The sequence below is a fragment of the Strix aluco genome, chromosome 5 (assembly GCF_031877795.1).
Source record: "Strix aluco isolate bStrAlu1 chromosome 5, bStrAlu1.hap1, whole genome shotgun sequence".
Lineage (NCBI taxonomy): Eukaryota > Metazoa > Chordata > Aves > Strigiformes > Strigidae > Strix > Strix aluco.
Window position 1 is genome coordinate 54,139,190 of NC_133935.1, and position 24,327 is coordinate 54,163,516.

At 44.2% G+C, this 24,327-nt stretch overlaps 1 protein-coding gene across 3 annotated transcripts in view; it reads left to right on the forward strand.

Annotated features, from left to right (window-relative positions):
* Positions 1 to 16,812, forward strand: part of SLC38A1 (solute carrier family 38 member 1) — a 42,778-nt gene extending 25,966 nt beyond the window's left edge. For 2 of the 3 annotated variants that reach the window (XM_074827387.1, XM_074827386.1), the window contains 9 exons: positions 458 to 540; positions 1,396 to 1,454; positions 1,587 to 1,712; positions 3,916 to 3,995; positions 5,173 to 5,273; positions 8,413 to 8,531; positions 9,057 to 9,198; positions 9,308 to 9,405; positions 10,436 to 16,812. In XM_074827387.1, the coding sequence (XP_074683488.1) occupies positions 458 to 540; positions 1,396 to 1,454; positions 1,587 to 1,712; positions 3,916 to 3,995; positions 5,173 to 5,273; positions 8,413 to 8,531; positions 9,057 to 9,198; positions 9,308 to 9,405; positions 10,436 to 10,537 (910 nt within the window). In that variant the 3' untranslated portion in view covers positions 10,538 to 16,812. The remainder of the gene's footprint in view (positions 1 to 457; positions 541 to 1,395; positions 1,455 to 1,586; positions 1,713 to 3,915; positions 3,996 to 5,172; positions 5,274 to 8,412; positions 8,532 to 9,056; positions 9,199 to 9,307; positions 9,406 to 10,435) is intronic. The other variant, XR_012623595.1, reaches the window with a different exon arrangement.
* The last annotated feature ends 7,515 nt before the right edge of the window (positions 16,813 to 24,327 follow it).

A 24,327-nucleotide genomic window follows, 5' to 3' on the forward strand; every position in this document is an offset into this window, starting at 1 on the left:
GGGTGTGCCAGCCTGTAGGAGCTTGGTTTGCCACTCCAGGCACGTGCCCGAGTGGTTTAGCAAACAAATCACAGTGGCCTCCCTTGCCTCACTGTGTTGTATGTGTGGCCCTTTGCATGCTCTTTCCTCGTCCTGGCAGGGTGGCTTATATCAGGTTACGGAGGGTGTTGTTCTGCCTCGCAGTCCCACTCACTGATCTCAGCAGTAGGATGATATTTTGTCTAGTGACTATGAAAAACTGTCACATCTGAGTCAGAGAAGTTTTAAGGGCTGAATACTTAATGAGTCTACAAAGTTTAGATGTGTCCCCCATTGCTCCTTTTGTAGGAGCTTGTAGGGTAAGACCAAAGATAGCTCTGTAACTGCAGCAAACAAAGAGGATGATGGTTGAGTGTGAGGAAAACCAGAGAGGGTTTAAGGTGTGCTCATGGTGGGTTTTTTTTAATGTTTTGTGCAGGGCATGGTACGTGGATGGGCGGATTCTTGTTGTCACAGTGACGTTTGGTATAATCCTCCCTTTATGTCTCCTTAAGAACTTAGGTAAGATGCAAATGCCTTTGTGGGAATAAAATAAAGGACCCCAGACATCATGCCATTGACAGCAACACTGGTAACTCAGCTGTAATAAAAAAAAAGTCCTCTCATTGTAATCTAAGCAGCCTCCCTGGTCCAGGAATAAGCTGTGTTTTGCACATCTTGGAACAAGTAGGCCTAAATTGTCACAGCGGTTGAACTCAGTATAAACCAGCTTCATCCATACAGTTGTGGAAATTGATTTTTAAAATTATAGTTAAGAGGGTATTCATTTCATAAGGCAATTCTATTTTATGTGTAGCCCATAAAAATAAGTTCACAAATTGTGAGATTACAAAAAATAACTTATTTTTCTGTCAGCATCAAAATTTTTAGTGGTGGGGTTAATTGGAGATATTGGACTTTGAAGTAAGATGTGTATAGAAGATTGCATTTTCAAATGTGTTTGAGTTCACAGAGATGCCAGTAGGTACACAATGTATTTTTTAAAACCACGTAACAAGTTTTAGCACTCAGCTGAGATGGCTCATATCAGGGAATCTGGGTCACGTTCTGATTGCAGTTGCACATTTTCAATTATCACAGACCCTTTCAAATGTAAAATTAGTTAAACTGCTGTAAAGGTGACCTTTGGGAAGTCAAACCGGTCAGAGCAAAGTTCAGGTCTGTCTGAAAGCCGGGAGGCTTGCAACATGGGAGACTCCCACACCAAGAGGACATGCTTTTGTCCTTCCAGAAGCTCATGATACATATTAAATGTATAATACATTTAAACTTTTCATGAAGCAGCAAAACGAAGTAAAAACCAAGATATGGCTAATAAAATAATTTTGTATGAGATTTCCTTTTAATTTCTTTCAGGGTATCTTGGCTATACCAGTGGATTTTCATTAAGCTGCATGGTATTCTTCCTGGTAGTGGTAAGTTCACTTTGCTTTCTTTGTTGGATGAGAGTCACTTGATAGGATATTCACAATTTCTCTGATGTTTTAATATTAATTTGCTTTTTATTATTATTTTTAACAATTAGCTGTCCTCTGCTCTTATTCTAGGTTATTTACAAGAAGTTTCAAATTCCCTGTGGCGGATCGGAGCTAAATGCAACATCATCTATTCTGTCAAATAGCTCAGCACATGAACATATGTGTAAGCCAAAGTATGTTATCTTTAATTCCAAGGTATGTTTCTTTTTATAATACTTATTTTTAATTCCCATAATATATGCACCTACACCCCATGTTCTTAATCCGATCAGCACCACATAGGGCCTGATCCTCCATGCTTCCACTCATGCTCTGATGGTGAACACGCAGTGGGTCTCCTCGCGCAGTCTTATGGAGATGCTGTGCTGAATGTACCTCCTTGCGGTTTTGCTCTGCCCTGGTAGTAGATGTGCTAAGGCTCTGAGCCCGAGCTACCACTGGACAACTAATGCTTTCTTTGGGAGAGTTTTCCTTTCCACTTCTTCTACTATCTGTACTGCAACTGCGCCTTTAGGCTGTAGTTCAGCAGAGGCTGAGTAAGCCATTCCTGCATCCAAAACCCAGAAGTAATCCCTCTGTCCTTCTGCACACAAACCACTTCTTTGTGACAGGGTACGTGTTTCCATAGCCATATGGTGAACTGGATTGTGAAAACGATACAGCTGAAAGCTAATCCAGCAAAAATTTGATTGCCTTTCAGCTGGATGCTTTCCTCCATCGCCACACAGCTGCAGGAAAAGTTGTGCCAAGAGAATGCAAAAGAGCAACTGGCTGTAGCTGTGAGAGCAGGAGGATTGCTCCTGTCAGCTGTGCTGGGGCGCACTGCTCGTTAGGCAGCACCTTATCCAGCAGAACAGGGTCCTCAGGGTGTCGCAGTTGCATTCATAGGTAATGCGCCTGTATAGCATATGTATGCAAAAATTAATTTTTTTTTAAATTCATCCTACCAGCTTCAGTTGAGGAAGCCAGTCTGAGCACTTTTCTTTAGTTGGGGGTGGCCATCAGCCCAGATCTGGTGTGACAGACCAAGAATTAGTTAACTTGATGTGCAATAGCAGCTTAAGTGTAGGTATATTTTAGATAGCATTGAAGGGCAGCCTTCTCCTACATGCCTCAGAGCCAGTGGAGACCTATCAGAAGGATTGGTCCATCTGAATTAGGCACAGTGGAACTGAACTCTACAGATTTGCCCTCGGGGCCAACAGTTTGCCAATCATTTTAGCAACTTTGGTTTGTGAGAGGAGAGACAGTTTCACAGAATCAGAGGATGGCTGAGGTTGGCATGGGCTTCTGGAAGTCAGATGGTCCAATCCCTCTGCTCAAGCAGGGCCACCTAGAGCCAGTTGCCCAGCTCCATGTCCAGGCAACTTCTGAATATCTCCTCGGATGGAGACTCCACAACAGTAACATGCTGTGAGTGAGGGAGAGGAGACAGCACAGGCCTGGGTGAGGAAGGACCTCTGGAGACCAATCAGTGTGTTTACTGACTGTCAGGCCTGGGGCGTAGCCCAGGACAGCTTCTGTGGGAAGGGGATGCCTCTGGCCAGTGTGAGCAGAACTCAGAGGGCTGAGGAGAGCTGTATGTAGGGATGGACTCATTTTGTCCTTGCAGGAGGACCTGTTTTTCGTGTGATCTCTGCTCATACCCATTCCCTGGGGAGAATGGAAGTTCCTGGGCGCTGAGATCATTTGTGAAGTTTGGCTGTACACTGAGGACTGAAACCCACTCAGGTTTTTGGTGGAGAAGGGGGTGAGGTCCACCCTGGAGGCCTCCTGCGCTTCCTGGTGACGTAACAGTCTCTCTCTTTCCCCAAGGAAAAGCATGCTCCCTCCACACCCTCCTAGCCCTTTTGTTGGCCTGGGAAATGAAGGGACTCAGTCTGGTACCTTGAAATATACATTTATTTGTAAGTTCTGCATTCCTCTTCTCTTTTCTTACAGTCTGGATATGGGCTTCCTCTTCAGGACTTCAGCCTTAGCACCATGGGTGCGCACCCCTCTCCATGCCAAGGCAGGGTAGCGTAGCGGTGACCCACCATACATCCCCTTTATGCGTGACGGTGTGTTAGTAACGGTGGCAGTATCTGGGCAGGGAAACCCATCCCAGGGAGCAAAACCAGCAGCCACGTGGTGTCCAGCGCTGCACTCTGTGAGCAGTCAGGACTGTGCTCGCACGACCAACGTGAAGACTTTGTCCTCCCGTTGAAAGGGCACTGCTTTCCATATTTCATTAAATACGTGCTAACTGACAGGTCTTCTGCCTTCTCTGAAGGCTCTCAATGTTTGGTTGAAGGGTCCAGAGAGTTGGGAGCTGAGGTAGTTGAACATGGATCATTTCTTCACGCTTCTGGGGGAAATACTTCTTCTTAACTTCTTTTCTGAAATTCTCTCCAAACAGACTGTGTACGCTTTGCCCACCATTGCTTTTGCATTTGTGTGTCATCCATCAGTCCTCCCGATTTACAGCGAACTTAAAGAGTAAGCCTTTCTCTTTTTTTTTTCCCAGTTAATTGTTTTGAACTGCTTTACATGGAAAATGTTAGTGCAGAGGTGCTCTGAGTCATTCATGCCATTCGGAGGAGATGTACTTTAGTAACACCCAACAAGCCAACGAGCGTGGCTGTCAGCTAGGAAATCTGGCCTCCCAGGCGTGCGGCTGGGGCGGGGGTGAGGGAAGTTGAGGATAATGCATACTTTGGGATTTTTTCGCTGGAAGTACACGGCAGCCTGGGGAGAGCCAAGTTGTGCCAGTTGTTATTTGGCATAGGAGAGAGGCGTGTGTTCAGCTAACGGCATTTGTCCCAGTGAAACTAAAAATCTGTTGCGGTACCAGGAAAAAAAAGTACTTTCAGACTCGTACTAAAAGACCTTTGCCAGTGCGTCTGACTCGCTGACACCTCTGGCTGGGCAGGGCTGTGGGGAGCTGGAGACCAGCCCTGCTGCGACATCACTGGCAGCCCTGGGGGGCTGCAGTGGGGTCCTGGGCCATGGGGGGAGCACCATGGGAGAGGTCAGGGTCAGTCAGACTCATGGGTGCCCTCAGGTCCCAGCCACTTGCTGGGTGCTTTGAGTTTCAGGTGACTTCAGCAGGTTCCCAGGTGCCTATTTAGGGCATCCCTGTGTGGATTTAAAAGTCTTAAGTTTAGGTACTGGAGTGTGAATATTTCAGAACAAATAGCTAACAATGAAATGTTTACACTTAGCCTGTTTTACAGGTCTATAGTAGTCTGCATCATTCATTATTTTCTACTCACGAGGACACAGATATTTCTCTGCAAACATTCAGAATGTTTTCTTTTTCCCTCTGTACAATTTTACTTTTGCTTTATTTTGACCTTTTAATTTAATTACTGAAGTGTTTAAAGGCCGTCCCTCTCCTCTCAGCTTCACCTCATTCTGTTTAAGTGGGTATGGACAGTGACCAGAGCCACAGGGCAGACCCACCATTTCTTGACTTAAGCCCCAAGTAGGGTCTGTTTCCCCAGCCCTTCTCTTCCTTGTGCTGCTGTCAATGAATTCCTGTTTCAAATGAAAATGCATTCGTGAGTCTTCCCAGAATTAATATGTTTATGCAGAGACTTAATACATTTTTAAACAGCTATTGAAAAATCCAGCCCAAACATTTTTATGTGTTCTTTTTTTCTTCTTTCTCCAGCCGTTCACAGAAAAAAATGCAGTTGGTTTCAAATATCTCATTTTTTGCCATGTTTGTGATGTACTTTATGACTGCCATATTTGGCTATTTGACTTTCTACGGTAAGTATGCAGTTCTTTACTGATCAAAGTAGAAAGGGAATAAATGTGAAATCAATAGCATATCCCAGCTGGAACAGAAAGTCCCATCCACTTATATTAAAATACTTTTTCAAATAATTTTCCTTAAAGCTTTCATACGGAGGTACAAATCTTTTCCTCCTTTCCCCCTGTGGATGAAAGGCACAAGTGAAAGTATTGTTTGCAAAAGGCATATTCAAAATATGAGGGAGAGATTTGTTTAACAGAATTGGGGATTAGCTGGGCCCCACTAAGATTTTCATTCCAAGGTCCTCAGCTGAATGTTGTGTACAATGGTAATGACTGAAGTGTGCATATCTGCATAAAATGAGACAGATTTGAGAGCAGGTCCTAGGAAATGAGTATCAAATCAGCCATCACAGCTTTTTCATTTTTTTATTGACGCTTTCATGTTAGAGGCAAAGGACCAAATATTCTCCCTGTCTCCCTACAGCTGACCCCTTCAGGTCTTGGTTAAATAAACTGGCAGTGAAGGTGGGGAAGCTTCGAGTGTTGTCCCAGCTCAGCTGCCAAAGGATGGTTATTTCAGTGTTTCAGACTTGCACCCTGTCTCTTTTCATGCATATCAATTCAGTTAGAAACAAACAAATTATGCTGTATTGCTAAAGGATACAACATGTATGCCCTAAAGGCACAATTATTAAGTAAAGTAGGATAAAATATGAATGTTGCCCAGGAAGCTACTCCTGTGTTCCAGTATAACAGGAATGTTGAAAAGTAAAAGCCTTTTTCCATGGACCATTAAGAGGTTACAAGACACATGACAAAACTGATGTTTGCCTTTTACCTCAGAGTCACCAAAAGGTCATCAGTGTTTTCCACCCTATTCCAAGTGACCTTTTTGTTACAATCTCCTCATTCATGATACTGTTCCTTGTGAGCCATGTATTGCAAGAGAAAGAAAATAAGTAAATATGAAATGTGGCATTTTTTTTCAAAGGTGTACCTATCTCATATTTGTTTTCTCAGGCTCTCATTCTGATTATGAGGCCTTGAGTCTGCATGCATTGAAGTAACTTGAGGTTTTTCCCAATAAAACCGCAAATACGCTGCAAGTGACAACAGCAACAGCCATTCTCATCCAACTGCTCCTGTTTAACACATTTTCATAGAAATGCATCAAATTAGCAGCCCCAGGGAGCAAGTGGGTGTAAATCAGCATGGACCCCTTCGCTTTGGCAGGGAGGAGATTCTGATGTGATTGCCCCAGGGATCTGAGGAGGCAGATCCGTGGCGCTCCTCTCTGGGAATCTCCCACACCCCTCAAGGACGAGGGTCTGGAGTCCATGGAGGAGGTAGGGGCTGCGTCCTTCTGGCCTTCCCAAGGGGGAATGGTGGAGGAATCCCTGGGGTGTCTCATGTGCCTCTCCCCGCATCAGGTGTCCCTGCTACCCAGCGCCAAGAGCCCGCGGGCGGAAGCTGTGCGGCTCTGTTGGGGCTTCTGCAAGGGTCAGTGCCATGACAGGCAGCAAAAAAGACACCAAGGGAGTATAAAATTCCTCTACTTTGATCCTTCTTCCCCTTGAGATTGACAACACCTTACCTTTCATATGTTCACTTACAGTTTTCTAACCCTCTTCTCTACCCTTACCTGGGTAAGAACAGCATTTTTATTGTGGCCATTTCTTCTTTACACCAGTAATACTTGTCTGTTTGCTGTGTTCTCAAAAGTGTTGCAGTGATGACTATATTTACATTGCAGAATTACAGAAAAGAGGTGTTTTTCTTCCCCTAAAAGGTCACACTGTGGTTGGGCTCTGTGGTGTATCTAGCTGAAAGGAAAACAGACCTTCAACTGTAAGCCTTGCCCTTCACTTCCTACCTGGCTGCAGTCCGTGAGCGGTACAGAAGTTGCAGTCTGTGCTTGCAGGAGCAGAGTAAGCTCTGTGTCGCAGAAGCTGTGCATGTGCCCGGCTTGAAAACCCCACTCCTAATCTGCAGGGAGGTGGGAGAGCATTTTCTTTCTCCTGGTGGGGATTCAAGCACTGCATAGGTGGTGTTGACCAGTGGTCTCTCCCCAGAAAAGTGTCCTGGGGGAGCGCACACATTTTGCCGCAGGACAGATCCCTCTGCCTCCAGGAATACATGAGGTTTTACCAAGTGCCAGAGATTTTAAATTAGATGTGGCCACCGAGTTCCCTTTAAGGACTTCAGTTTAAGAGCTGTTATGTTTTACCACCAGCTTTCTAAGATTAGAGGCAGAAACAAAACATGAGCCTAAAAAGGGGCAGCGAGTATGTTTTGTGGTGCACTTAAACAGATGCCCCTTTAGGTCCCTCAGCAACTTGGTTTTCCTGTTGGTTAGCACACACAGACCTGCTCTGCACTATTTATCACAGCTTCAAGGAAACATTTTTGCAGGAGGTCATATTAAAATATCGCCAACGCCTCCCCATTAGGCACCCCTCTGTGATTTGTCTTGGCCGCTGGGGCCGCCGGCCGGCACAGGGCCGAGCTGCAGGCACTGTGACGGGGATGGCAGGTTCAAGAGAAAAAAACATCAGGGCAGCCCTCAGAGGAGCTGCCAGGGGATTTGAGTGCAGATGTCAGAATGTCCTGCTGAGAGTTGACCCGAGATAGGCTTTATTCTTGGTTGAGAACAGGGACACTGCTTTTTGCTGGAAGTTTATTTGCTGTTTAGACTAATTTAGCTCAAAACCTTGTAGTTTATATTAAGCTCAGCCATTGCAGTGCATGTGGTTATTTTTATATCATTTGAAACTTTAAAAAAAAAGCCCATGGAACCAATTAGAAATAGCTTATTTCACTTTACTTATTTTTTTATATATGTATTATTTGTAAGCAAGCTTTCGTGTATGTCTCACTGTTGTCTTTCCTACAGTGAAAATTACCTTAGACTTAGGCATGTGCTGTCTTGAATTAGGATGCATTCCTAAATCAGACCTCCAAAGGATTAATCTGGAATAATGGGGTCTTTAGGATTTGGTTCAAAGCACTGTTTTAACTCAGAATGTTTCATTCCATACTCTTTTGTTTGCAGATAAATCACTTGTTGTTCAAGAAGGCTGTTGTTAAGCAATGATTTTTGTGAACTATTTGCCTGTTTGCCAGAACACTCACCTTATTGTCTTTTCCGTAGACAATGTGCAGTCAGATCTGCTTCACAAGTACCAGAGCAAAGATGACATCCTCATCCTGACCGTGCGCTTGGCTGTGATCGTTGCGGTGATACTCACGGTGCCGGTGCTGTTTTTCACTGTAAGTAAAAAGCTCCACACGGTCTGGAAGTCGGTAACATCTCTACACAGTGTGTTTCTTCAAACCACAGTCCAGCAGTTGCCAAGACAGTGATGTTGCAGCTACAAAAAGAGCTTGAGCTTGGATCAGTCTTTTTCCACACCAGACTCCCACTAACTTCTGGAGAAGTTCCCCCTACAGGAAATAAATTAGTCACTTTTGGTCTTAAATCTGTTTTAAACTGAAACCACAAGGGCCCCTTCTTTCTTCACGTTACTTCTCTGGAGCAAGCTCAGAGGTGAAGTTCATTTTTAAGTGCAGAAGGATCCCAAGAGGCATGTTGGAAAGAGAGGAATATCCTACTGCAGTTTTGAAATATCAAGTTAATTTTAAGGATTATTTCAAAGGATATTGCATCAGAGACCCCAGAATTTCTGACAGAACTATGCAGCATGTCATATGAAGAACCCGTTAAAATAAACCTGGGAAGCTTTGAATTGCCTTATAGACTATTTCTGACAGAGAACTCTCTCTCTCTTCCTACAGGTGCGTTCATCATTATTTGAGCTGGCTAGAAAAACAAAATTTGACTTATGCCGTCATGTTTTGGTTACTTTTGTTCTTTTGGTTATCATCAACCTGCTAGTCATTTTTATCCCAACCATGAAGGATATTTTCGGAGTTGTAGGTACAGTATCCTGGCTTTGTACTACCAATAAAAGACTGTTGCTAATCAGCAACAACAATGATCAGCTGTTGCTGACAGCTAACAAAACTCATTTATTTGAATTTTGCAGGGGTCACTTCTGCCAATATGCTGATTTTCATTCTTCCTTCATCGTTGTATTTAAAAATTACACAGCAGGATGGATCAAAGTTGACTCAGAGGATTTGGGTATGCATTCCTTTCCCATCAATGCAATGCTTTTGTCTTGTCATTCCTTATAATGTGCTAGATGCAAAGCGTACCTAATCTGAACATATGTGTGAGCTTCTTTACGTTACTTTCCCTCCTTGCTTCAGCCAGTTGGCAGCCATGCTTGCCTTTCTCCTTTGCTTACCCAGTAGAGGGGCCGTACCATGGAGGGCACCTTGTGTTCCAGGGGGCCCTTCTCTGCAGGTGAGGAGCTCTTCCCTGGCTGGTAAGCAGCAGCTTTGCAAGCATCCGTAGCTGTCAGCAGGGTGTGGGTACCCCTCCAGCCTGCTTCAGTAAACCTTTCAGCCCAGCAAGCTTTCTCCATTACAGTGTGTAGATCCAGAAAGCGTGCAAAGCTCTCTGTTTGTGGTATTTCTTATGGTTTAATGAGTCAGACTTAGGGTTCTTCCCCCAGAAGCAGCCAGCTGAAATGTTAGCCCTTTGGCATGCATGATCAGATGGGAATGGGCCTTGGAAAGATTTCCTGAGCCCCAGGAAGAGCTGCAGCTGAAAATATGCAACACTTTTTTGTATTCCCAGTCTAATGGGGCGTGTACTGGAAGCATCGTAAGGTCAGACCTTCCTGCTCTGAGCAGGCAGGAAACCCGTGTTTCACTTGTGGCTCCATCCACAGACCCCAAGGCAAAAGAGCTGAACTTTGATGGACATGTATTCGATGGGAAAAGTAGACTTATTTCCATGAGGCTTTGAAAAGAGCAGAGCCAATTGGTCCTAAAAACAGACTCGCTTAATCCTCTTTAGGGATGATCGGTGTTTAAGAATTGAATTGAAAGAAGAAAAAAATTGGTTTTGGTGTTCAGTGAGTAATTATTAATGATGCTAATCTGTTTAATTATCTATGGGTCTGGTCTTTACCAGAAATGCTATCCCATTTTAGTTGATAACTTTGATACATCACCTTGTAAATCTCCTTAAGAGGAGAAGTTAACATACTTGAATTAATTGTCTTTTCTTTTTAGTCATTAATTTTCTCTCCTTTTTGTTCCAGGCTTCTCTTTTCTTGGCACTGGGGATAATGTTTTCCCTAGTGAGCATTCCCTTGGTCATCTATGACTGGGTACAATCAGGAGGCAGTGCCGAAGGCCACTGAAGTTCACCTCTTTCTGAAAAGAAGACACCCCTGTTTGCTACACACCAAAATCACAACCATCCGTTCTCTTATCTATTCCATCTTTTGTGAGTTTACTCAAATCAAATCCAAATAATGATTATCCAGTACTGAAAATACTGTTATGGGTGTATTTTCTTGCAGAAAACAGACCCATTTTTTCCAACAGGCATATCACTCTGCCCCCAATACTGAGTTATCAGATCAGCACTAAGTCTGTGTTAATTGTCTGTGAGACTATCTAGAGTGTTGTTCATAGGAATTCATCACAATTAATTTGTATCCCCTCTTCCACCCATGAATTGCATTGTTCTGTTATTATCCTTAGCCCTTCAACCATAACCTCCGCTCCTTTAGGGCAGCAGCGCCTGTTGTTATCAATACCAACTGGAGTGATGTCAGTTCACACCCTTCCCCACCCCTGTCTTTTAGCCAAAACTCTGCTCTCCAATTGTACGCATCTGGTTTGTTGTTTATTTGTTCTGTTGCTGTTTTGTGCACCATTTGCCTCACTGGGTTAAGTGTACCACTCTGGATACAGGCACAAAAGGCACCACGAGAGTGTAAATGAGTGTTGTATAAGCGTAGGTCCTAAATCTGGTGCTTCTCTCTAACGTTCTGGTAAATGAGTTAGTTTTAGGGCTTGGCCCTTTCATGGCTTTGGGTGTAGACCTGTGTGTGTGTGTGTGTGTGTGTGTGTGTGTGTCTTCGTGAAGGGGTGCAGGGAGCGGGAGGAGGACAGCCACCACCATCAGCCACCGTTCCCCTGGCACACTTCAGCTGGAGCCTGACCAGAACTAGACTTGACCCCAGACCATGAGTACTTGAGTCTGAAGAGCTGCAGACGCTCGGAGATTTCCATAGGAAGTCTGCATTTTCTTCAGCATTAAACCGTTTACTCATGCCCCACTTCTCTCAGAAAAAAAAATACCAAGCTCCAGTTTGATCAAAACCTACGCATATAATCATACCTCATGCCTTTTCCATTCTGGGATTCATTTGTACATACCTTGTAGAGACTGGCTCCTTTCTTGCATCTTACGCTCCTCCCACTGAAGTCAGCGGGTTTTTTGACAGCAGCAGAAGCAGGATCTGACTCACCCTGCCAAACTACTGGATTTCTAATGGAAATTGAAATCTGTAACATTTCTTTAAACAGAAACACTTTTTATATTTAAAATGTTTCATTTACATTTCTCATCCATTCTCCATAAAAGACATCCAATTACTACTAGCAGCAACACTGTAACTTGCATCTGTTGTCCACAAAATAAGCATTTGCCTATTGCCTTAGAGCTGGTGTAGAGAACTACTTGTAGAGACTCAAACGCTAAGCAGGTGATTGTTAACCATCCTGAGCAGACATCTTCTATTAGTGCACTGCCAGCAGCATAAATGTGTTCACTTTGTGTCATTCACCATGTGAGCTCAAAAGTGTCTCAGAATATGAACCTGGCTCCCATTGAAAGAACCAATGTCTAAAGGGAGCCCCGCATCACACCCAAGGGCTGAGTGATGCCCTCGGTATGCTCGAGCCATACCTGTCAGTATGCAGTGACCCTCTTGTTCCCAGTAGCTGGTTCATTTCCGACTCCCATTGTAACTGTGGAAGGAGAGTGTCATCAGCTGTGGGGAACCTGTCATTGCAGCTTGCTCTTTTTAAGGTTAGGGATGTAGAATTCAGGATCTTGGGATTTCTGTGAGATATTGAATAGTCTCAATTGCCATTGCCTTGTCCTACATGGCTTGAAGTCACTGAGAGTTGAGACCACAGAGCACTTCTCAGGACCTTGAAAATTGGTTTCTACAGGTAACATCCAGAGAGGTTAATTTGGGGCCTTCCTTGGAATTTGGGCATCGAGATGCAGAATGTTCATGCTGCAGAAAGTAAGCCTATTAAACCCAGACTTCTAGATCTGTACCTCAGCCTAGGCAGTGAGGTACCCAGCTCTGCTGATACTCCACCAGGGTCCAGAAATAAGGTAGAGTGGACTCCGCAGGCTGCCCAAGTCCTTGGAGTAGCCCAGCAGCAAGAACAAAATTGGAAGCCTCCTCCCTCCGGGCAAAGTGACCTGCTAGACTCCAGTGCAGGGTTCCCTTACTGTCTTCCTCCTGGCCCCTCAGACCTTCACTCACAGGCTCTGAGCAAGGTCTCCGGTGTGGCATCCTGCCCCCCAAGCACCCCTCAGCCCAGCATTTAAGGCACGAACTGCTGAGCTACCCAGGACCCCTGGGCTAAGGTCACTTGTGCTCTCCTGCAGCTTGTCTCAAACCCTTGCCTGCAGTGGTGTAGGTCACCAGTTCTCTCTGCACTGTCTCTTTACGAGACTGATCCCTGCCTGTATTCACAGAGAAGTCCATACCATAGCCTACGAGCCCAGGTGTTGGTCAAGCTCTGGAGAGAAGAACCTGTGCTTGGTTCCTATCTCCTCACAGCTCATTCCAGGCATCTTCCCAGCTCGGGATGTAAGTTTGTGGCACCTCTTTTGCAGGCACCCAACCCTCCGTGGTCACTGCAGCAGGAGTCCAGCATCTCACTCCATTCTCTGACTCAGCTTGCTGGGGTCACATTTTCAGGTGCCTTATAATCTCTCTGGATCTTATCCTAAAAAAACCTAACTCAGACCTGAGAACACTGCACAGTGTTATCCTCAAGATGCTCCAGGGCTCTCCTGCTTTCCTCCCTCCCTTTATCCTTCTACTACTGATTTGTGAGCAGTGCAGCTCTTTGCATTGTGAGGTTGTGAGAGAGGAGATCCTGTGAGCAACTTTCAAGTACCCAGGTATGAGCTAGAGGTCTGATCTGCTGCACAGGGTCCCAGCAAGGTCACAACTGCGACGCCTCCCTCCCCCACCCGTGCCGCCCCCACCCCTGCCCCCATAGTCCGCAGTCTCGTGTTTAAAATACCAACCACTGAGTTTTGGCACCCAGCTTCCTTCGACTTGAAGGGCTGTTGAGTGACTGATTGCTCCTTGCATCTTCCCAGATCTCTTCCATTACTACCCATCTGTCTCCTCTTTGCTATTCTGCCTTCTTTTTCTCAGTTTATTTGTATTCTGGAGTTTTACTGGATAAATAGGGAGAAGAATGAGCTGGGTGTGTGCATAGAGTGAAATTACCCAATGTACTGGACCATCAAAGCATATCTGAGATACTGAAAAATAGATACCCAAAATATTGAGTCTTTAAACAGACTTTGTTTCTGGGTCTCTGAAAAAAAAAGAGGGAATTTTGCTTAGACTGATTTACTGGCATCATATTTATAGATATTTATGGAAAGGAATCATGTGTTTATTGATGTCTGTGGTAATGAACGTGAAATAACGTGCTTTTTGTTTTCTCATCAGGTTTATACATTCTTAACAGAATGCAATAGACCCTGCTGTAACTGTCAACATCAGTGATGGATGACAATATTTGTATGAGGTTATCTGTAAAATGTACTGCTGTTATTCAGTTCATTTGGAATAGTGAACTTGTAGCCAACAATGTACGAGTCCCACATTTTAGCTAGGATTTTAAGAGCACAGTGAAATGCTGTAGGAGTTTCTCTGTTGTTAAATTAATAGGATCCAGAGTACCGTATCTACTTAGTAGGTGGTAGCATGCTTTCTTTTCATAGAGAGTTTTATCACTATTGTGAGCACTGCAAATGTCAGACTGGATGCAAAATTACTCCAAATAACTACAACAAAATACTTTAAAATTCTCATTTGCATAATAGCAACAATAGATTGGTGAGGGACAAGGAAGGACTAATTAGAAGCAGGGCCTCCTAATAAGATTGTAGGAGTTAATCCTACACTTAAAAGACAGCCTTGCTGCCTCTCCTAGTCCACAGCATATTGCAAAGAAAATAGTCATGAGCTTAAAGCACTCTTACAGTTGCAGAATACAGCTGCCCTTCTCTGTCCAATGGCAAACATGCCTAGTAAGTAAAACACAGTGAATTGTTATTTGGGAACAGTATCTCAGGAGCAGTGACCTCTCTGGGTGACACTTGCTCCTGGTCAGAGGGCCAATGCCAAATCCATGACCGGCACGGACACTTTGTAGGGCTGACAGGGACTGAGCAGTGCCTGGCCCGTCTGCGAGCCTAGGGCAGAATGGCCAGTCTCATCCTGCGAGGTCAGGGGATGGGCATCCCCATCTGCTCCCGAGGGCTGCTTTCCTGAGCCACATACTGACCCATAGCTTGTGCTCCACTTGCAGTAGGTCACACATGCAAATACAGGTAGGAGAATAAATGGGTTGTCTGTACATCTGCCTTACAATGAATAAGCACCACAGCTCTCTGATATTAACAGTAACAATGGTATCTCTAGCTTATCTTTAAATAAATACATTTCTTTGCTTGAACCTTACATTAAGGCTAAAGAGCATCTTGGTCAAAATAAAACTCTTTCCATGTGGTGGTCTCCCACCTCCAGTCCTACCGTCCTCCCCCAGTGCCTGTAGGAGAAAGGCACAGCAGAATGTACTCAGCTCCATCAGCAGCTCCACAAGATGGCTTTATTGACTGGTGCCAGGGTGCTTTCTTAAACAATTCCCCAGAGCCCTTGGTGTCAGGAAGATCCTTAGTTCCTATAATTTACACAAAGAATGTTTTATTTGTATCTAATGTAAGGATTTCTGTAACAAACTGTGAAAAAAAAAAAAAAAGAGAATGAATTAATAAAAATTACAGGGCTGGAAAGGTCTAGAATTCACAAATTGTACACATGCCTATGTTTCTGAAGACAAATCTATGCAGTTGTGTTGTATTGTAGGAAATTTCATTTTTATGTACATATATATATTGTAAATAAATAGGATGCTGTATATTTTTGCAGTTGTTTATCCCCTATGATATAGAAGTGTTAGATAGGCTCTGCATATTAAGAATAATTTTAATAGAAATACAAATACTTTAGCTTCTGACTTAGCAAAATGTATATCCTTTCCTTTCTCCCAAGAGTTCACAAGTTTAATCCTAAACTTGAAATTACATTGCTAATGTAACAAGAAAAACAGAAATAAAAGGTCCAGTGAAATCGCTAGGATTAATTCCAGTGCATGACTCCCTGTTTTCTCAACAGCAAGTTAGCCAGTCTTTCTGCTGGGTAAAATATCTCCCTTGTAAAGGGCCCCTTTGGTACCCAGGTACCTCTTACCTCCTCAGCTGAGGTCAGGTGGTAGTAGAAGTGCTGAAAAGGCTTTATGCAGAAACCAGAGCAAACTGCAGCCAGCAGTTTGACCCAGCATTATGCCATGTTGTATCCAGGCATGTATTTACCCAACTAGTACAAACAGAAGTCAGGGCAAGACTTCTGCATTTCCATTTTCAGCCCCCAGAAATGCCTGTAGTTCAGAAAAAAAGTACTACAAGCCAGGGATGGGCAGCAACTTGGTGCCATTTCTAGCCAGCTCCCTTCCTGCAGAGCCTTGCAGCTGCTCCTCCGCCGTAGACCCAGGCACGCTGCTATCATACGACCAAAACACTAGCACCTGAGGCTGATGAGAGTATCCCCAGCCGGGGACTGCTTGCACACCCTACCCTATGAATGGACAGAGGCCAGCATTTTGGTCATGGGATAGCTGCATGTCCAGGGGTGAGGATGATGGGAGGGGAAGGTTGTGTATGTCCTGAGAGTGCCTCCGTCAAGAGTCTTGAATGGACTTTCTCGCTGGTAAAGCACAGAAACATGTTTTTTCAGGACTGCTGAAAAACTGAGGTTGAGAAATGCATCTAAAAATAATTGTAATTTTTTTCCATGTTTACTTTATGGTCTTGGATGAAAATGAAACTTGAAATAACATTTGCTTTCACCATGAGCACAAATTAGAGGAAAAAAACCTATATGCAGTCACTTCTACAGAGCTTTTCAAATTAATACAAGTGTACGTTTTGTTTTCAGTGTTATAGCCAACAAAATATAAACTGTAAAGGTATTTTTCCACATGACTTGAACTTTAACTTGTTTATAGAAACCTGTTTTTAGTGTCCCAGGGTATGTTAAGGCTCACCCAGATCCAGTATAAACAATACTGTTTGAATGATGTACGCTTGATATGAGCTCGTCTCTAATAGATTGTTGGAGTCAGTCATTGGTAATATTTTGCTCCTGCTAACATCACCATACTTTGTGCTGCTCATATCCAAATAAATGATGCAGTTTTTCGGTTTCTGTGTGTAAATAAAAAAAAAAGTGTATTAAGTTCTATAATCTCTGTTACCTCTATAGTTTTTAAACATTAAAATTGTGATCTAAACAAATGTTGAGGCCATATTCATTCTTTCAAAGGGATGACTATACATCATTATAATGCCTTAAATAGCATGTGCTCCTACTCTTATGCAAGTATTTTCACTGAACTCAAGGCATCCAGCTCTTGCAAAGCCAACTATATTAGACTCGGTGCAGTATATAGAGCAAAACATCAATAGATGTCTATGGAGCATTAAAATAAAGTTTCCAATACAGTTTTAGAGGGACCTGAAGCAGGGATCTATGGTCACCACAGACTGGGGTTGCCAAAGATGACAGTGTTTCTCAAGCCCAGTGCTTGTTTCTGCCTACTCCTTGAAGACTTGTTTGCCAGTCTGTTTCAGGGTCAGGTCAGGCAGTTTAGCTTAAGGGCTGCTGTTAGGGTTGGGTTTGAGTTCCGATGCCAGACTGGTGCCTGAAGTGGCTAAACCCTGCCAGACTTTCTCTGCTATCTATGGAAGCAGAAGCCATTAGGAGATGGATGAGGAGGATATCAGAAGACAGTAATGTCTTAAACATTCCGAGATAGTAGATCTGCCAAAGTTCCTCTGTCAAAGCCTTAGAGGGACTGGAAAATGCTAACTTTTTGCCTTTGACCACTAATTTTACTAGTGCTCAGGTTGTAGTGACCACTTATAAAAAGACCTCTTGGTTAGAGTCCTAGCCGTAAGACTGAAGAGCTTGACTGAACAGGGTGAGTACAGCCAACACCTCTGGCACAGCTCCCTGGGGTCCTCTGCAGGAGAAGTGATGGGAGGATCCTTGGCAAGCCTTTGCCCAGTCCCCAGGCCCAGGAAAATGTCTCCAAGTCATAATCATGGGAGCACAGAGGTACAAGCTTCTGCACTGACCTGGTCTAATAGCCTCCTCTGTTTGGCATACCATTTGCACCCACTTCTCTACCCAGCCAAGCCTAATCATCTCATAGCCATACCTTAAGACACAGGAACATGGGTTGTGGAGCGGAGGAAAAAAAAGGAGAATCTATAGTTCTTTTTTTCCTTGCTTGCAGAGGTGACAACAAACATCTGTCACCTTCTGCAGTACAGTCTGACAGCTTCACCTGAAGTTCACCTAAAACCATGCAGCCAAAGGAAAAAATGCCAACATCCTTCCCGGTCACACACTTCTATCTTTGGCTTGGCATGGTCTTGTACTCCCAAAATCAGCCAGATCTCTGAGTTCACCTGACCAGTCCCTACTTGGGGGTGGAAAAAAAAAGGAAAATTACTATTTCCTAGGGCAAGGGATGCAGCTCTGTCTGAAGGAAGATTCCCCCATATAGTTCAAGTCGGGTCTTAATTTGACTTAAGTTCATGTGAAATTGCAGTTAGTTTTCAGGCTGAAGCCCAAATTCAAGCCACTGTTAAGGTGTCTCATTTCCCACTACACCAAGAAGTAACCACTCATGCCAACTTTAAGTGAAGGGTGGAGATGGTAGGAGCAGGGACAAGTGATAAGTCCATTTCCAAGCCTTTCTAACCACAAACCCGCGATAAACTGAACGTGGGCTTCGCTTCTTACACCCTGTTCTCAGACCCATGCAGGACAGCAGCACCGTTTGCTTTGCAGTCAGTTGTGTTAGCAACCTCTGGATGAAATACTGACTTCTTAACACAGATCCCAGTGTGCTTAGAAAGAAGTTTTCAGGCAGCCTAGCATCTGTGTTTTGTAAATACTAAGTGCCATGCATTTCTCTTTCAACTTACAGTTACGGAAAATGGAGACTCAAAGCTGTTGGTGTTACACTGCTAAATGCCACGGTGCTGGCAAGGGTCAGTGCTGCTGGCTTAGTGTGCCTCAGCCTTGCCATGGCTCACTGCTTGAAAAACATGAAGTTATTGGGATTCTTGGAAAAAGGTGTCATTCAGCCAAGGCTTAGACAATAGGGCTAAGAAAGTAAACTGCAACCAGCTGAGGTGGCACAGGGCAGGCCTATCCGGAAGCCAATCTGCAGAGCAAAGCCACCTTGTGAGGCTGATGGTGGTGCCTGGCCAACTGCTGCCCTCTTTGAGATCCCTGTGCTATGGGCCCACAGAGGCTGCTGCCCTGGAAAAACGGAGGGAAGCATATCATCACAGGAGTCAGAACATACCATGGAGACAAGGACCACATCCCCTCCTTGGAAAATGTCATCTGGCTTAAAGTCTCAGGTCCTTTTCCCAAAGGTAACCAGATCCTCCTCCTCCTGCCTTCAGTGTCCCCTTGGGAGAGTGTTTGGCCAGTGGTCAGCAAAACTTAAGCACTGTCCTCTTGCCAGTTATGAAAAGGTGGCGAAATTCACCTAGTTTTTGGTGGCAATCATTACTTCAGACTATACCCTTTGAATGTGCCAGGCACTGACCATGCCCATGACATGCTCCCATGAGCTCTTCCTTCCTGGATACCTTTTGGGACCTGTGCTCAGGTAAGCTCCCAAAAGTGATTCTTTCCAAACCCCACTGCTTTCCCAGCAGTGCTCACTTCACATAGGCTTTGCAACAGCTGGACCATCCCCATTACTGCCTGTTACAGACCTGCCCCACAGCCCAGGCCAAGCTGTCAGCTCCCCTCACCTCACTTAGGAGGGGTTTGCTCAACCATTCCCCTTGCACAACACTGTATGGCAACAGCCCTTGCACTGAGGTGTTTGACAGTGATTAGAGAGGTGAAAATCAAGTATCAGTTGCAGGAGCACCCATGGCTGCCATTTCCCCTCTCCAGGCTTGTGCCATGAGCTCATGCTGGTGAGCAGCTGATGAGGATGAGAGGGTCTGTTGGCCAGATGTCTCTCCAGCCACTGGGACTAGTCCTCCAGAGCTCCTGGATGTGCAGTTGCCGCAGACATGTGGCAGGCACGGGGCTCAGCAGCACCACCACAGCAGCCAAGAGTGTTGAGGATAAGAAAGCAGTTGTTCTACCCCGGATAATTATAAGGGAGCATAGCGGAGTTAGGCGCCAAGGTATTGGAAAGTGTTATGATAACAAAAAAACTCATGAAGAGGGTGGAGAAATTTTTATGACGTGAGATCAGATTAATGACCTGTACAACGGCTGCAGTAAAAACAGCAGCATACAGATGCTACAACATTTGTAGAACACATTTCTTCAAACCATAACCAAAGCCTGTAATTTTCTAGGATGTTAAAAAAAAAAAAAGAAAAAGAAAAAAAAGAAAATTATATGTTCACTGACAAAACTAGTTCTTGCAGACTCTGAAGTCTCCTCGGGCTTGGTGCAGGCAACAGTTCCCACTAGTATTTCTTACATGAAAGCTGGATCTCCTATTAATTTTCAGATGCTGTTTGTAGATAATCAGAGAAGTACCAGATGCTGGAGAAACAACTTCCCTGACATAACAAGGAATTATATATCTCTTGCAATTAGATCATCATAAAATGAAAGGAAAACAGGCATCAGTCTGCCATTCTCGCATCCAGTGGCATTTAAACAATGAGTGCAGTCTCTGTTACTACTGCTGGCAGGCCTCCAGCAGCACTTTGAAAAGGCAGCGTGGCCTCCCTGTAAATTGATAAACAATCTTGTTGAGCAACAGGCACAGGAACATTCAAGCCTTTGTTAAATTTTGACTTGACTCGAGCGCTAATTGGCATCTTTCCAGGCAGAACAAACAGGGTCAACTTCTCCACTTTCCCGAGGCAGATAACCAGAATCCACAGCTCCCATAGTTAATGGAATAAAACCCAGGAATGCAGAAATTGTTTGTCTTCTTAAAGCGTTCTGGTAGTGAAATGAAAGCTGACAAAAAAGCCTGAATGACTGAGTTCTAGTTGTGCTCATGGCTTCAACACACACTCAGTATCATTACACAAGCAGATGTGTCATCTTCACATGGGATGCTGATTTCCTAGGGTAAAATGTGATAACTGGCTGTACCATTCAGGACCAATCTAATCCAGGGAGGGGAAGATATCCTCACCTCTGCTCTGTGCCAAAGAATAAAGAATGGCCTGAAATCTTTTGTATGGGGCTGCCAGTGCCCACCAAGATGCAGAGTATTCTCTAGGGAGCAGGAAGTGTGTTCAGACACATGCGTGCCACCTAATTATCTTCCTTCATCCCGTGCTCCGGCATGTCCCTGCCTGCTCCAGATTACACAGGGGCAAACTCAGCTCTTGGTGGGACTCATGCTCTGGTCAGTCACAAGGAAGTTCCTTCCTGTGGCTAACCAGAGCATGAGCCCATCAAGCAGAAGATGCACCCCATCTTTGGGGTGAAGTTTGCAACCCCCATGCAGGCAGCTAAAGCACTGAGCAAGTGGGTTGGCACTACAACACACCAGGCAAACACATCACCAACACCTTGACTTCTCTGGCGACAACCTCACTATCCTAAAAGAGAGGATGATTATAAATCAGTTCATTCAAGTAAGAACATGTCTATATTTACATTACAACCCTCTATCAAGCACAATAGATCACTAGTCCCGTTTACTGAAGAAATGACCCATACTTCCTCTGAGGACATCTGAACACCACTCCGAGGGCTCAGGACAGTTATCTAAAATTGGAAAGCTTTTTTTTATTTTGGTATTGACAAACAGTCCAGATGCCAGTAAACAAAATAGGTCAAAATTAACATCTAGAAAACACCTTTTGCAACATGCTCTTTACTCACCTACCTCTGAGGAAACACTGTGGTTAGCACAGGTGAGCAATGAAAACAACACCCACAAAGAGCAGGATTCATTGAAGCCAGCTCTGAGAGGTGTACTTTTCACAAGGGGACAGACAGGATGAGGGCGTTTACCCACAATAAGACCATGCAGTGTTTCCAACCCCACTACTTTATAGGTGTTGTCTCAGTGGACCTCCGTAAGTGCTCCACCAAAGGCAGTACTGTCCCAGCACACAGCTGGTATCACCTCCGCTACCTTGCTGGGGAAGTACTAACTTTGGGATGTCCTATGGCTCAAAGCTGCAAAAGAGATTTCATGTGTCCTTGACATACATTTCCCCAGCAAAATTTCAATCCCAGGGACATTCCAGGAGGATCTGGATGAGTCAAAGGCAGAAAACCCAGTCTACTTACAATAGACCGGATTAGCTATATAGAACCCATATACAAATGCTGTACATCTTCGAAGAATTAAAAGTGAATTAATGGCTCACAAGGATGCCATTTAGACTGCCAAGTTTTATGAGCAAAGGAATTTAGCCACAAAGATCTTGGGTTGGTACAAAGCTTATTTCACAAAGGTCACTAGCAGCCACCACTAAGTGGTAGGAACACTACTGAAAAGGACCAGACAAATTACTAATTAGATACACAGAGCTACTCTCAGGCATTACTTCCACAGACTTTCCAAGGTTTGCAGCCTGCTGTGAAATGGCTGAGGTCCGCTGTGGTCAATGGAATTAGCCTTAGATTTATATAATCTGATAAAATGTTTTAGACGTTCACAATCTGAAGAACTGTCTCAGACATTCACAATCTGAAGAACTGTCTTAGTGGGTCTCTACTAAGATACTAAGTTATACATTAATTGCTTTGGGGGGATGAAGGGGACGAAAGAAATGCTAGGTAGGCTTCAAGCCTTTATATCTTTTACTGCTGATATAGGATTTATATTTTATTGGTTCCAATCTTAGTAAGAAATGAAAAATCACCTAAACCAACTCAGTAAAGATGTGGAGAATCAACAAAAACCCAGGAAAATAAATAGCAAAGGATGCCAGTGTTGTACTGCTGAGGAAAACATTCTAAGGAATGAAAACTACCACAATGGAGTTGTAGGAGCTCCAGGTCTTTTAGGGCAACATTACTGCAAATCTTAACTGAGAATAAAAAAATTAAAGGCAAGTGCAAGTGTGGGTGTAAAGCTCAGTGAAATCCCATCTAATGCGTGAGGCCCAAGCTGTGAGGAGGCAGCCAACATGGCTAGTGATGGCTGTTGAGAATTGCACAACTGGACACCAGAGACTGCTCTATTCTTGGGGCAACATTACTTTGCAAATGCACTCATATTTCTATGTGTGTGTTTAGCTATTGCTGCTCTTTTCTCTCATCTCCACAGTCAGTTGTGCAAAAACATCATTAGCTATATGATTTCTCCTTGTGGGCTACACACGCAGACTAATCACTGACACAAATTTATCTTTCTTATCCAAGTCAAGAGGTAAATCAGCACAGACACCAGCAGTTTAGCACTAAACCAATAAGCTTTGCAGCAGTACTGCATGCTACAGAAAATATATCTGCTCTCAATTCCGGTGAAACTGGGTCACCAAAAGTATTTCCTCCTGCACTGTTGTTTTATATCTGAACACACAGAAACAGAAGTGTTACTGCAGTGCACAAGTTCCTGATGACCTGTGGAACAAATCCACCTCACCCAGAAAGGAAACAAAGAGCAACCACAAGCCTCACTGGGACTTTTTCATTTTTCATCGGTTAGGTCTGGGATAAGACAGACACCCCATGTTTTGCTTCAACATCTGAAAAAAATAGTCATACCACAACGCTAATGTGTGTGTGTCATTTAGCTGCCCATCTCACGTTGCTTGTGACAGCCTTAACCTATCTGCAAGACACTGGGTGGCTGCTGCTTTTTCTGTTTCAAGTCAGCACATGGTGCTTTTAGAAGGACTGTCTTCCATCTTGGCTACCAAAGGAGTTTGGTAGACTCCGTAAAGAGATGCAAGTTGCGTGTCACCTGGGATGCCTAGAAGGAGAGTAAGAGGAAAAGGTTGCACACATAACCTTAACAATGGTTGAAGTAAGAAAAGACTGACAGAGGGTCAGAAAGCTTTGTGTAAAAATATAGGTCCCTTGACGAGCCATGCTTTCATTTTTAGAATGTGCTGCCCTCTCATCTCAGGCTTTCATACCGCTGTTTCTCAGGAGAGAGGCTCAAACTGCCCCCAGTGCACAGCCAGTCAAGATGGTGAAGTCTCTGTTCAATGCATTCTGCAGAGATGCACAAAACAAACTGCAAAGGAAGAAAGTGCCCACAAGAGACCCAACACCTCCTCAGAGTTGGCCAGGCAAGGAAATGTTGGCCAGAAGGCTCATTCGCCTGCAATCCTGCATTTGAGGGCCTCAAGGAGGACAGGGAAGGAGAATAAGGCAGCTCCATTTATTTATAACTCCCTTTTTTAACACTTTTGTCCTCTTCTGTCTGACTCAGCCTCTGTCCTGTGGTTGAAATTTCAGTGTCAAAACATAAGCAATTTGAATGCATTTCAATAATATTAGTAATAATAATACTTGTTATATTGCTACATTATCATAATTATAATAATTCAGAAAGTGTGCTTTATTTATATTCTTAAAATGTGCCTTCCCTCTGCCTTTTTATTGAAAATATCTTTTTCCTGAGTTTTTATAAAAATCCCAAGCATTTTCAGGTGCCTCCCCTCTCCCCCTTGCCCAGGTGGTGTAGCCATGGCTGCATTTTTGCAGAGGCAGCTCAGACCTGAGACTCTGGGGCAGACTGGGGACCCTCGCTCTCTGCCTGTCTGCTCTCAGGGGCCGGGCAGGAAGGACGGAGCCAGCTTCTTGGCCCCCATCGAGTTCCCAAA